Source organism: Tachyglossus aculeatus, chromosome 16, assembly GCF_015852505.1.
Source record: "Tachyglossus aculeatus isolate mTacAcu1 chromosome 16, mTacAcu1.pri, whole genome shotgun sequence".
Classification (NCBI taxonomy): domain Eukaryota; kingdom Metazoa; phylum Chordata; class Mammalia; order Monotremata; family Tachyglossidae; genus Tachyglossus; species Tachyglossus aculeatus.
This window is the reverse complement of record NC_052081.1, coordinates 13857982-13872473: the sequence shown is the minus strand read 5'-3', so window position 1 is coordinate 13872473 and position 14492 is coordinate 13857982. Positions and strand designations below refer to the sequence as shown.

The window sequence follows — 14492 nt, the reverse complement described above, 5'->3', positions numbered from 1 at the left end:
CCTGTTTTGTTCCAGGAATGATTTGGTTAGGTAGGACCAGCATGGGACAATCCACGGCCAGGTAAATAAGGCTATGAGAGTTGTAAGCTCTCACAGCATCATGAGAAATCTAGTATTTTGCCCAACAGGGCCACTTACAGCCAGGGGTGAGGTTGACTTTGGCTTCAATTTTCCCTTTTCTGTGGATTTCTTCTTCTGACATGGCTTCTTTTTGATGTCTGATTCTCCCTAACCAGCCTGCCTCTCCCTTGTCTCTCTGACATTTTCTCCTGTGCCAAGCAGGGCCATGTCAGAAAAATCGCCAAACTGGGAAGCCTCTTTAGATAATTCCTGGGTTTTCTAAAATAGATGTCCCTTTCTACTCCCCGTTCACCCTCAACTATTAGTCTTGGAGTTGGAACTCCTATGAGAAATCTGCAAATTCAGGCTGTTTTAAGAGTAATTTGTGCCGAAAGGAATGAATCTGTATAAAAATACATCACCTTTTCCTCTCACCTCCTGGTCACTTACGAGGTTATTCTGCCCTCATTTTGCTACAGTCATATTCCTCTATTGTTAGCTCCTTTCCAAAAATATATTTGGCACGTGTCAAGTAGTAGCAGAAATGTTAGTAGTGGTATTTATTGAGCAACCACTGTCGCCCAAGCCTTTGGCCGTCTACCCCTTGATGCACTTTGATTCTCAGCCCAGCCCCACAGCACTTACATATATATCCTTATACTCTACATTTTCCCCGATCTGTAACTGATTTTAATGCCTGCCTCCCCCATATGGAGACTGCAAACTCCTTGTGGATAGGGATCCTGTCTACCAACTCTATTGTCTTGTGCTTTCCCAAGAACTGACCGCAGTGTCCTGGACACAGTAAGCGCTCAATACCACTGACAGATTGGTGCAATGCACTGTATCAGGCACTTGGTGACTACCGAAGAAATGACCCATTTCCTGGCTACAAGAAGCTTACACTCTCGTGAAGGAAGACACACGTAAAAATGAATAACTGAGTACACAAATGGGCCGGAGGTGAAATTCCTCCAACTGAACAGACACCGTAGCTCCAAAGAGCAAAACTGACCAGGGGAAGAGGTGAGTTGGCCACTCATTTCGATTAAGAGGCAGCGGGGCCTCTTCATTTCATTCTTTAGGGCCTCTGGGTAAAAATATAAAGCCACATTGAGACTTAATATGTGGGAGTGGGATGAGACTGCTAAAACACAAGCCTAGTTTGTATCTATAGTGTCAAAATAATTTTAAAAGCGAGTTGAAACACCCACAGTTTCAATCCCTTTGTTGCAAACATGCCTGCCTATCCCCCCCACAGTATCTTCAAGCAGCATTCAAAATGTTTCAGTTCAGTTAAGTAGTTAATTGTGATTCCTCTCCCCAAGTAGACACTATAATTCCATTGTCAGCTCATTGTCAAATATCAGAGAATTCCATCACTGTTCCTGTCCCCCGTTAAGTGCAAAGAGAACAAAAAAAAGTACTACTGGCAGTCTGGAAGGACAATAGCCAGAAAGACCACGGAGCTGCCAAAGCTCAGGCACGTTTCATAAGAGTCATCCTTAAAATTCTCTGATCTGTGAACTGGGAGTAGAAATCCAGCAGGATTTAAACTGGATTTTTACCACTTCAGAAACCTGATTCCAACGAGAAGATACATTAAGGTGTTTGCATTCGGACACTATGCTCCGCAAGACCTCAAATGCTCAAATGTCAGAGCACAATGGCAAAGCTGATATAGTAATGTCTTGAGACTCTTACTGATACCTTTTCTCTCAGCTAGAACAGTAGGAAATTAATTTTCCCACTGCCCGGGTCCAAATGCTCTCAGGTGTCGCTTCTCCCCCAAACATATATTTCTTCCTAATGAGTTTGTACTCATCTTCTACGCTATGTAATAATGCTACATTTCATCATCCCGGTGGCTGAAGGCAAACCCAAGTGCATAAACAAATATGATAGGCTTTAAGGTCTACATCTAGTTAGCTTTCCTTTTAGTACCTCTTCACTCACATGTTAGTCAAAAGGGAAAGTTACAGGCAGTGAAACTGACATTAGAATAAGAGACAGAGATCCATAAGGCTACTAGAAGGCTAAGAGCCTTCAGAATTGGACTGTGATTCTCTGGCTGTTTCAGACTGGAGACTTCATCAAAATGCTGGAAACTGTAATGTACGTGCAATGTATACTGAAAAATGCTGCTTCTTAAATTTTTTTCCCTCTTTCCTTTACCCTCACATAGGGGAAAATATATATATATTTATTTATATATACATTTATCTATCTATCTATCTTTATCTATCTATCTATATATATATATCAATCAATCAATCAATCAATCAATTGTATTTATTGAGCGCTTACTATGTGCAGAGCACTGTACTAAGCGCTTGGGAAGTACAAATTGGCATCACATAGAGACAGTCCCTGCCCAACAGTGGGCTCACAGTCTAAAAGGGGGAGACAGAGAACAGAACCAAACATACCAACAAAATAAAATAAGTAGGCTAGAAATGTACAAGTAAAATAAATAAATAAATAAATAAATAGAGTAATAAATATGTACAACCATATATACATATATACAGGTGCTGTGGGGAAGGGAAGGAGGTAAGACGGGGGGATGGAGAGGGGGACGAGGGGGAGAGGAAAGAAGGGGCTCAGTCTGGGAAGGCCTCCTGGAGGAGGTGAGCTCTCAGCAGGGCCTTGAAGGGAGGAAGAGAGCTAGCTTGGCGGATGGGCAGAGGGAGGGCATTCCAGGCCCGGGGGATGACGTGGGCCGGGGGTCGATGGCGGGACAGGCGAGAGCGAGGTACGGTGAGGAGATTAGCGGTGGAGGAGCGGAGGGTGCGGGCTGGGCAGTAGAAGGAGAGAAGGGAGGTGAGGTAGGAGGGGGCCAGGTGATGGACAGCCTTGAAGCCCAGGGTGAGGAGTTTCTGCCTGATGCGCAGATTGATCGGTAGCCATTGGAGGTTTTTGAGGAGGGGAGTAATATGTCCAGAGCGTTTCTGGACAAAGATAATCCGGGCAGCAGCATGAAGTATGGATTGAAGTGGAGAGAGACACGAGGATGGGAGATCAGAGAGAAGGCTAGTGCAGTAGTCCAGACGGGATAGGATGAGAGCTTGAATGAGCAGGGTAGCGGTTTGGATGGAGAGGAAAGGGCGGATCTTGGCAATGTTGCGGAGCTGAGACCGGCAGGTTTTGGTGACGGCTTGGATGTGAGGGGTGAATGAGAGAGCGGAGTCGAGGATGACACCAAGGTTGCGGGCTTGTGAGACGGGAAGGATGGTAGTGCCGTCAACAGAGATGGGAAAGTCAGGGAGAGGACAAGGTTTGGGAGGGAAGACAAGGAGCTCAGTCTTCGACATGTTGAGCTTTAGTCGACATGTTGAGCTTTATATACACATTTATATATATACACATTTATATATATATCGGCTACAATGAAAATCACCACATAGTTAAATCTTTTAAATTCTCATGATTAGATCCTAAAAGTATCTACCAACTGCCTTTTTCTTTAGACTGGGACTGTGCTCAGAGTACCTGCAAATGTTTCCGGCTTTAGAGAATGAAAAGAAATCAAATTTAAGAAGGAACAGTTCATGGGAGTAGAGGAAGAATGCCTGAAAAAGCAAACTAAGCTCAAAGGCAGGAATTGTTGGAAAGCAAACTGGAATGTGCTTGAGGAGGCCCCCATAACTGCTTAAACCAGAGGATGACTTACCGATAATTGGCCTGGGAAACACATTCATAAAGATCCTGGGCAGTAAATGTGATGCTTTTATTTATCTAAGAAAAAGAACAAAGGTGTGGTTATGAAGAATGACTCAATATTTGATTCTGCTCCAGACTGTAAGCTCGTTGTAGGCAGGAAACGTGTACCAATTCTGTTTTATTGTAGTCTCTGAAATGCTTAGTAGAGTGTTCTGCATACAGTAAGCACGCAATAAATATGATTGATTGCGCATAACTAGCTATAATCCCTGAGTTGAGATGCCAGACAAGTAGAATCTTGAACATCTAAACGGTGGCTGGAAGTAACTCCAAAGTCAAAATACAGACCAATTAATCAATCAATGGTATTCGCTGAGCAGTACCTGTGTGCAGAGCATTGTACTAAGCGCTTGTGAGAGTACAGAGCTGATAGGCATGTTCCCTGCACACAAGGACCTTATAGTCTAGAGGGTGAGACAGACAATAACATAAATAAATTACGGATATCTACATAAGTGTTGTGAGCATGAAGTGGGGTAAATATCAACCATACAGTTAAAACAAAATGTTCAGGACCTGCATCCCTAATAGTATACCGTAAATAATAAATCAATGAGCATTAGATGTTCACAGATAAAGTCCTACTGACTGTTTGACCCACTGAAGAGTTCTCTTTCCTAAAAGATGAAAAATGAACACTGATTGGGTTCTCCATTTAGGGACCATTTTTTATTTTATCCGTTGTTTAATAATGCCATTCTCTGACTGGCATTTATATTTATCCTCCAGAAAAGTCTACTATAAAGGAAAATAGCTCTATTTGCAAATGGACTACGGAAAGCTCTAGGAGTTACATCTGCATACACCAGATTCAGCAAGCACAGCACTTTGCTTATTGTTCTTCCTCCTAAAGCCAATATCCTGTGCCCTGAACACGTACTTGAATGGAATATTATCCTTCTTCCTTTAGTAAGTGTCTAATATTGTGTCTAAGTCTGGTCCTGAAAGGCTAAATGGTTCTTTCTTCGTGTTCAAATTATTTCAACTGCTTTAAAAACAAGATGAATAGTGCCATAAGACTGGGTTTTTTAAAAAAAAACTTTAAAAAAATTAAAAGACTTTGGCTGTTACCCCCCTGCTACATTTCAGGAAAATACGAGGTTTTCGACACAGGCATGGAGGATTAGTTCTAATACCATCACATTTTTGGGTTTTTTTTGTAAATAATCTACCACATCTATGTACAGAGATACAATATCTGGAGATTTGGCAAAGAACATACTAGATTTTACCAGTCTAAAAACCAGATACAATGTACTCTCAAATCAATATCCTTCTTTCCAAATGAAATGTTACTACTTTTTCTCTTTCTGAGTGGGTTACTTAGCCCCGAGCTGAAAGGCACTTAGAGACATGTTTTTCCTTTTCATCCCATTTAAAGAAAGGAAGGCACTGAGTACCCGAGTACATTATTAGCAGCGTGGCTCAGTGGAAAAGAGCCTGGGCTTTGGAGTCAGAGGTCATGGGTTCAAATCCCGGCTCTGCCAATTGTCAGCTGTGTGACTTTGGGCAAGTCACTTAACTTCTCTATGCCTCAGTTCCCTCATCTGTAAAATGGGGATGAAGACTGTGATCCCCCCATGGGACAACCTGATCGCCTTGTAACCTTCCCAGCGCTTAGAACAGTGCTTTGCATGTAGTAAGCGCTTAATACATGCCATCATCATTATTATTATTATTAACTTCTCTGAGCTTCAGTTCCCTCATCTGTAAAATGAGGATGAAGACTGAGAGCCCCCCATGGGACAACCTGATCACGTTGTAACCTTCCCAGCGCTTAGAACAGTGCTTTGCATGTAGTAAGCGCTTAATAAATATCATTATTATTATTATTATTATTATTATTTAACAATCAATCAATGGTATTCACTGAATACGTACTGTGGGCACAGCACTGTTCTCAGAGCCTGGGCGAGTTCAATAAAATAGGTAGAATATGGTCCTTGCCCCCGTTCACGCTCAAATCGTGCTCCACGGCAGACCTGCTCCATCACCTTAGGAACATTAGGCTGACATTACCCGAGCCAAAATCCATCGGTCTCAAATCCTTCCAGTGACTTTCCCCTGCCCCAGACACCACTGGTCGAGCTACTGACGCTTCCGGGGCTGCTTCCAAATACCAGTAAATCCAAGAAGCAGCCAAATTTAGGGTCGCAGATGCGACCGCGATACAGAAGCCAGACCGAAGGATGGACGGGACAGGCTGCTCTAGGACTCTGACTGGCTGCTGCGAGACACTTTATGACAGTCATTGCAAATGTCAGCCAGCGAACTAAATTTAAACACGGCATGAGCCAAGTATAAAAGGTCTCCTTGAGCTTTTATAAAGTGGGCTAACAGAATTAGTAATCTAGTGTGACATATTTATGCAGAATAATCTTCTCAGAAAATCCCATCTGAAATTTCACCAGTCGTTCCGTCTAAATTGGCAGAGGAAGAGACCACGTTCCAACAGGTCGGCAAAGATGTCAGGATGGCCACGAAAATCAGTTGGAAAAACATTACATGCAAACACAGAAATGCACTGTGTGATATTAAGCGCCCAGTGCTCCATTTGATTCATTAGTCTAGACTGTAAACTCATTATGGGCAGGGACTGTGCCCACCGATTTGGTTGTGGTGGACTCTCCCAAGCGCTTCGTACAGTGCTCTGCACGTAATAAGCACTCAGGTACCACTGAAGACATTGATGAAGATGATGATGACGGCTGTGACTTTTAGGTTATCCCCTGTGATTTGGTCTTCTATTGCATGAATTGGTTTGAAGGTAGAAATTGGGATGTTTTTAATAATGTGAAACATCACTTGTAGACCAAAATGCAGAACTGTAATTAATATATATGAATGGCTATAAAATGTGTTGGATACATAATAGTAATAATAATAATGGTATTTGTTAAGCGCTTCCTGTGTGCCAAGCACTGTTCTAAGCACTGGGATAGATACAAGGTTATCAGGTTGTCCCAGGTGGGGCTCAGAGTTTTAATCCCCATTTTACAGATGAGGTAACTGAGGCACAGAGAAGTTGAGTAACTTGCCCAAAGGCACACAGCTGACAAGCCAGGATTAGAACCCATGACCTCTGACTCCCAAGCATGTGCTCTTTCCACTAAGCCACGCTGCTCCTGTATATGAACACATGTACTATGAATTCCAAAATCAGAAATTTGCTACTAGGATTGGTCTTTGCTGAGTTATTGGTCTACGCCAACTTACTCGCTGTACCTTGATCTCTCATCTATCTTGCTGCCAACCTCTCGCCAAGTCCTGCCTCTTCATCCCCGACAATTACTCTCCCTACTTTCAAAGCCTTAATGAAGGCACATGTCCTCCAAGAGGTCTTCCCTGACTAAGCCTTTAATTCCTCTTTTCCCACTCCCTTGTGCACTGCCCTGATTTGCTTCATTTAGTCGGCCCTCCCTCAGTCCCACAGCCCTTATGTATCAATCAATCAATCAATTGTATTTATTGAGCGCTTACTGTGTGCAGAGCACTGGACTAAGCGCTTGGGAAGTACAAGTTGGCAACATATAGAGACAGTCCCTACCCAACAGTGGGCTCACAGTCTAAGAGGGGGAGACAGAGAACAAAACCAAACATACTAACAAAATAAAATAAATAGAATAGATATGTACAAGTAAAATAGAGTAATAAATATGTACAAACATATATACATATACACAGGTGCTGTGGGGAAGGGACGGAGGTAAGATGAGGGGGATGGAAAGGGGGATGAGGGGGAGAGGATATTATGTACATATCCATAATTTATTTATTTGTATTAACATCTCTCTCCCCCTCTAGACTGTGAACTTGTGGTGGGCAAAGAACATGTATATCAATTCTTATTTGAAAGTTACTGTGAAAGAGTTGATCCTGATCAACTACGCGAGGAGGGATAAGGCCCAGATCCACGGGTTCCAGGGAACAGGGAGTGTCAAATGTGAGCAAGATAGCTGCGGCAATTCTCTTGTTTTCACAAGGCATATGATCAGGGCCTTCTGCAATACCAAGTACACTCAGTTCTGCCAAGTGCCTATTTTCCCTTCCTGTTTGGCTAGAACGGTGTTAAAGGAGTGTAGGTCTGTTAGAGTGAATCCATTTGGAGAAAGCATACTGCATTGCTGAAGAAATGAGTGTGTGCATGCGCGGGCCATTGGAATTGGAGAGTGCTACAGTAAGTACACAACATGCTGAGCTTAAAGAAGCTATATAAATTAACACAGTTGAAGGGATTCAGATTTTTGAAGGAAGAGGGAAATTCAAGATAAATTCTTAAACTTGCCCTACATTATTTAGTGGTAGTTGTATTTAATGCCCCCATTGGGCAGAGCATGGCAGTGGGTACTGGGGAGATACCCAGAAAAATGAGAAGACACTATCCCTGTCCTTGAGGAGCTTAGAGTTTATCGCCGGGGAAGCTGGAAAGACGATAAGATTTTTCTTCTCTCATTTGTTGGAAGTGATTAAAAAAAATCAAATACTGGTCAAGGAAATGAAGTGAAAGAAAGCAGATTAATTGAAGAAATGTCTTTTCTCAACAAGGTGGGGAGTAAGAATATATGATGTGCGATCTAACTGAACAAAATGGTTCAAAACAAATATAAATTAAGGTGTGTTCTATTGCATTTTAGAGGCTATGTCATTTGTCTCCCTAATGTCTCAACTCGATATTACATTGTGTTCTCCTGGCAGTCAGTCATATTTTCTGAGTGTCTACTGTGTGCAATACCCTGTACTTAAGTCCTTGGGAGAGTCTGCTAATTAGTAGATACCGTCCCCGAGGAGGTTACATTCTAGAAGAGGAGACAGATACTAACTTATAAGAAAGAGAAAAATGGGCTACTGTAGTAGTTAGTGGTTAAGTAACAGTGTGTGCAATACACGTATGTTTGGTGTTGGGGGTGGTTGTAAGGTCACAATTTCCCAGGAAGGGACAGAATCTTGAGAGAGGAGAAATTCAACTGATAAGGCCTCTAGGAGAAGATGTGATTTTGGAGAGTTGGGGGGAGGAGGGCTGGGATCTTGAATTTGGGCAGGACTATGGTCTGTTGGGTCTGAAGCAGGACGGACACAAACAACTTAAAAAAAAATTTCTCATACCTCACTACTGATTAGGAAGTTATAGAGGGTGTCCACATCTTGACAACTGCTGTTCGGGGCCAAAATCCTGAAAGAGTAAAGAGATAGGCTGGAATTATTGACATATCTCCCGGTAAGTACATGAAAGAAACTTCACTGTACATAGTATAATTGGTTCTTTAGGAAAAAGACTCTGATTTTTCTTGATCCCATCCATTAAAGACACCAAAATGGGCTATTTAAATTTTAGCATAGTCCTTTAAAATGTTTTTGCTTATTTAAAATTCAGCCACATCTTACACCATTAGCAGGTCCCCTAGTAAGACCAAAGTAACTGTGAGCATCGAGAAGCAGGGTTTCCTAGGAGACAGAACACAACCTGGGAGTCAGAAGGATCCGAGTTATAATCCTGCCTCTGCCGCCTGTCTGCTGTGTGACCGCAAGTCACTTAACTTATCTGTGCCTCAGTAACCTCACCTGTAAAATGGTGGTTAAGACTATAAGCCCATATGGGACATAGACTGTGTCCACCCTAATTAGCTTGCATCTATCTACCCCTGCGTTTAGTACAGTTATTATTGTTATTATTATTATCTCCTTCTCCCGTCTACCCCATTCCATTACCACCATGGGCCACCTTGTAACCTCCCCAGTGCTTAGAACAGTGCTTGGCACATGGTAAGTGCTTAATAAATGCCATTATTATTATTATTATTATTATTATCTCCTTCTCCTGTCTACCCCATTCCACTACCCCCATGGGCCACCTTGTAACCTCCCCAGCGCTTAGAACAGTGCTTGGCACATAGTAAGCGCTTAATAAATGACATTATTATTATTATTATCCCCTTCTCCTGTCTACCCCATTCCACTACCCCCATGGGCCACCTTGTAACCTCCCCGGCGCTTAGAACAGTGCTTTGCACATAGTAAGCGCTTAATAAATGCCATTATTATTATTATTATTATTACAGTGTCTGGCACACAGTAAGCGCTTAACAAATACCGTTTTAAAAAGCATCTAAAGGATCTTTGTTTTAAATATACAATTTATGTAGCTGTTTGACTTTCAATGCTAAACACTTCTCACCATTTAAATGAGACTGTAAAATCTGAATGCTTAAGGGTTTGCCTCATCCACATACTCAGATGAAAACCCACACGTAAAATGTCAGAAATCTTAAGACAAACCAACAGTGTACGATTACGTGGCCAAATCTACCTCATTTCCAATGAGAGTTTCATAGCTGAATAATCTTTAAAGTTGATAAATAAAACTAGAGTGGAGAGGATAGCTACATCTTCTTGTATCCAGTTTTTTTTCCTGGCTCCCCGAAGGTTGTTCAACCTCTCCTCAGTAGTGGAAAGTTCATAGGAAACTCTTCAAGGATTTCAAATCCTTGTTTTCTATATCCACCTGGGGCTTGGCTGGTCTTTGCCCACTTAACACTTTGTCCTCAAGTTCCCGAGGAGGATGCTAGGGGTGGGGCGCAGTGACGGAGGATGGAACTAGAAAGATTTTTAGCAAAACTCTCTGAACCTTACAACTCGACGTCTGAACTGGAAGTAAACATAAATGTCAAACAGGCTCGGAAAAAGTTGCCCGTTCAAAATCAATCAATCAATCAATCGTATTTATTGAGCACTTACTGTGTGCACAGCACTGTACTAAGCGCTTGGGAAGTACAAGTTGGCAACATATAGAGACGGTCCCTACCCAACAGTGGGCTCACAGTCTAGAAACAAAAGAAGCAAAACATGACAAAGGGCAAAAACTGAAGAGTAAATCAAACCAATCTTATCCTTGTCCAACACGACACACTGCACCCTAAGATCCCAGCACATCGCTGGGCATGATGCTAGAATCAAATCATTGTTAAGAAATCTGACAGGCAAAGTGAAAAATCAAGACTGAAAAAAGAAATCATGCTTAGGAGCAACAAAATTGTCCTCTAGTTCTACAGAGTCCATACTAAACAAATCAGATCTACTATAAAAAGATGATAAAATAAAAATGCTCTATCCAAACCTAGTTTCAACAGAGATTGGATGCTTGATAATACCACTATCAACACAAAAAACAAACATGGATCTTTGTGCGCTTGACTTTACAGAAACTGAGGAGAAAGAGCAAAGACACACCAGCATCTCTCCAACCCAGCCAGTGTCGAATAAAAACGTACACAAAAATATAGTAACCATTCCTTTAACTGCTGGAGAATGAGAAACACCTTATTCAGTTGAGAGAAATCAACAGCCATTTATTCTGGGTTGAATAAATGCTTGAATTTACAGAAACTGAGGAGAAAGAGCAAAGACACACCAGCATCTCTCCAACCCAGCCAGTGTCGAATAAAAACGTACACAAAAATATAGTAACCATTCCTTTAACTGCTGGAGAATGAGAAGCACCTTTATCAGTTGAGAGAAATCAACAGCCATTTATTCTGGGTTTTTTGGTTTTGTTTCGATGGTATTTGTTAATTGCTTACGACATGCGAAGCACTGTACTATGCGCTGGGGTAGATACCAGGTAATCAGGTTGAACAGAGTCCCTCTTCCACATAAGGCTCAGCGTCTGAATGCCCATTTTACAGATGAGGTAATAGGACAAAGAGAAGTGAAGTGACTCACTCAAGTTCACACAGCGGAGAAGTGGAGGAGATGGGATTAAAACCCAGGTCCTCTGACACCCGGGCCTGTGTTCTTTCCACTAGGCCATGACGTTTCTCTGATTCAGTTCCACCTCAGCAGGAATGCAAAGACCTCGATGAAGATCGGTATTGTTGGAAAATATATTTCTCTTCTTTTTTCCCTAGAGAAGCTGAAGTTATTAAGCCCTTGAAACACTGGGGATTTCTAAGCATTAACTAGGGTTGAAGCGCTAATCTTTACAAAATGTATTTAAGGTATTTGTTAAGCGCTATGTGCCAGACACCATATTAAGCGCTGAGGTAGATACGGGCTAGTGAGTTTGGTCACAGTCCCTGTCCCACACGCGCTCACAGTCTTAATCCCCATTTTACAGATGAGGTAACTGAGACACAGAGAGGTGACTTGCCCAAGGTCACAAAGCAGACAAGAGGTGGAGCCAGGATTAGAAAGCAGGATCTCTGATCTCCAGGCCCCCCAACCCTTCAACCCACTCTCTCTCCCAGAAAACACCAGCACATCATTCACCTCTTTGCACATACTAAGCGCTTAATAAATGCCATCATAAAAAAAAAAGGAGGTCACAAAACTGCAAGTGCTCAATCAATAACTGATTTGTGCTTTGATTTCTGCTGATTCGCATTCTTCCGACAGGTGTTCGGGAATTTGCTCAAAGGCAATAAATGACTAGTAAATTATGTGGAACGGTTTAAGGACAGTTTCTGTAAAGCCCAGCTGCTTCTGGGAGCGTGGGAGTAGTCAACAAAGATATTTGGAACATTCTTGCTATGTGGTTGCAAAATGAGGAATCTAGGGCACGTTTATAAACTGTGAGAACCTGCCGTAAGTTATGAGGAGCTGTCATAACGAGTGACGGTTGGTTGTCTTTTAAAAGCAGATTGGCAATATCCTGCCAGCCAGTGAGGCTGTTCCTGACCTAGAAACAAAAGCTCTCTAAGTGTTATACTTTCCCAAGCGCTTAGTACACTGCTCTGTACACAACGCCCAATAAATACCACGGATATGCCGCGTTCCCCGTCGACAATGGCACTTCCAATCTAGAGCATAAAATTCCACTTCAAACTACCTTATGAGACCTTTGCCTAGACACTTGAGATAAATAGTTCAGTTTCTTAAGTAAAATGAGGATAATTACCTGTATATGTTTGTACATATTTATTACTCTATTTATTTTACTTGTACATATCTATTCTATTTATTTTATTTTGTTAATACGTTTGGTTTTGTTGTCTGTCTCCCCCTTCTAGACTGTGAGCCCACTGTTGGGTAGGGACCGTCTCTATATGTTGCCAACTTGTACTTCCCAAGCGCTTAGTACAGTGCTCTGCACACAGTAAGCACTCAATAAATACGATTGATTGATTGACTGATAATCCGTGCCTATCTTCCTGCTTCCCAGGGATGTTTAAGTAGTGAATAAAATGTTTTAAATAATTAAATGAAAGTGAAGCATTAGTCATTTTTAATTCTGTTCACTGTGCTCTAAAAGCACACATGCTTCAGAAATTTTGTATACACTCATCTTTGGATGAGAAGATAGAAGAGAGCTGACGTGACTTGCCCAAGGCCAATCAAGCAGCTCGAGACAGGACAAAAATCTCCAGAAATTCTTGACTCTCAATGCCCCTGTTCAAACAATGGTGTTCAGGCATGATTCACTATTTAAAATTCAATCAATCAATCACTGTACTTGAGAGCTTACTGTGTGTGCAGAGCACTGTACTAAGCGCTTGGGAGAGTACAATCTAACAGTATAACAGAGTTGGTAGACATGTTCCTTGCCCACAGTGAGCTAAATTCATTTTAGAGCAGTCATTTCTGATCACTTCTCTATCAAACGAGTATTTTTCTGTTAAACATAGGCTTTATTCTCCGCTTTATGGTAAACTGTGCAATTGAATTCCAACTGCTCAAAATTGAATTAATACCACTACAACTCCTTATTCCTTATTTCAGGGAAACAACTAAAAAGAAAGCTATTGTCCCAATCGGAAACTCAACTGCCTTCAAAGCCAACAGATGACTGTCAAAAAGCTAACAGGAAGATTTCAGTAGGCTTGAATAAAAACAAAGGGGTACAAGAGCCGAATTAAAATTCCACATTGGATTTTAAGCTCAAATAAAACTGTTCCTATTCAAAAAAATTAACCACAAAAATCATTAATGCACTTTAGGACTAAGACTGGGATGTGAGTGAATCTAAGGAGAGAGGAAGAAAGAGAAAGAGAGGAAGAGAGAGAGAAAGAGGAAGAGAGAAAAAGCATGCACGAAGTAATTTTTTTCTTGACATTATTATGGCACTTAGTATGAACAACTCAGTGAAGTTTAATGCTTACAGAATTCTCCTTGAGAGGGATATGTGTGCTTCTGAACCCTTTGAGAACAGAAATGTACACATCACAGTGAAAAAAGCTCAAATGTATCCCAAACATATCTGATGCTACTAAAATGGAAACTTCCACCTCTTGCTTTAACAAATAGTTATTAACCTATTACGTAGGAACACAAGTTATTTTCATTTCACTCAGGAACGTGGGTTAAACCCAGTAATTTGAAGACCAGCCTGTGGGAAGGTGGGGAGCGGTTAGGGAAGACAAAAGGGGAGGAAAGGTGATTATGAAATGATGCCATGAGGAGCTCCACCATCTCCCTCAGGGGACAACGTGGTATCTCCAAGCCAGAAACCAGTTGGTGGTTGGACTACAAAGAAGCAGCTTTTGATTAAATTGATTAAATTAAAGTTAAATTTGGTGTGTTGATAGACTCTCATTGCTAAATGGTTCTATTTCATACTCCTCTGTCCTCAACACTGCAACATAAGGCAAAATAGGAGAACTTCAGACTTCAACCAGGAGATACGCTGCTAGACTGCACGGAAGATACTCAAATGATCATTACCTTCCAGAACTGGAAATTCTGAACTTTCTCTGAGAAAATCTCCACTAGTTCTCTTT

The 14492-nt window shown here is 41.6% G+C and overlaps 1 protein-coding gene across 1 annotated transcript in view; it reads right to left on the bottom strand.

The window, feature by feature from the left end:
* SWT1 (SWT1 RNA endoribonuclease homolog) overlaps positions 1 to 14492 on the bottom strand; it is a 62321-nt gene that overhangs the window by 8148 nt on the left and 39681 nt on the right. Inside the window, exons 17-18 of the mRNA XM_038758532.1 lie at positions 8887 to 8953; positions 3734 to 3798 (exon numbers count right to left, since the gene is read on the bottom strand). Of these exons, the coding sequence (XP_038614460.1) occupies positions 3734 to 3798; positions 8887 to 8953 (132 nt within the window). The remainder of the gene's footprint in view (positions 1 to 3733; positions 3799 to 8886; positions 8954 to 14492) is intronic.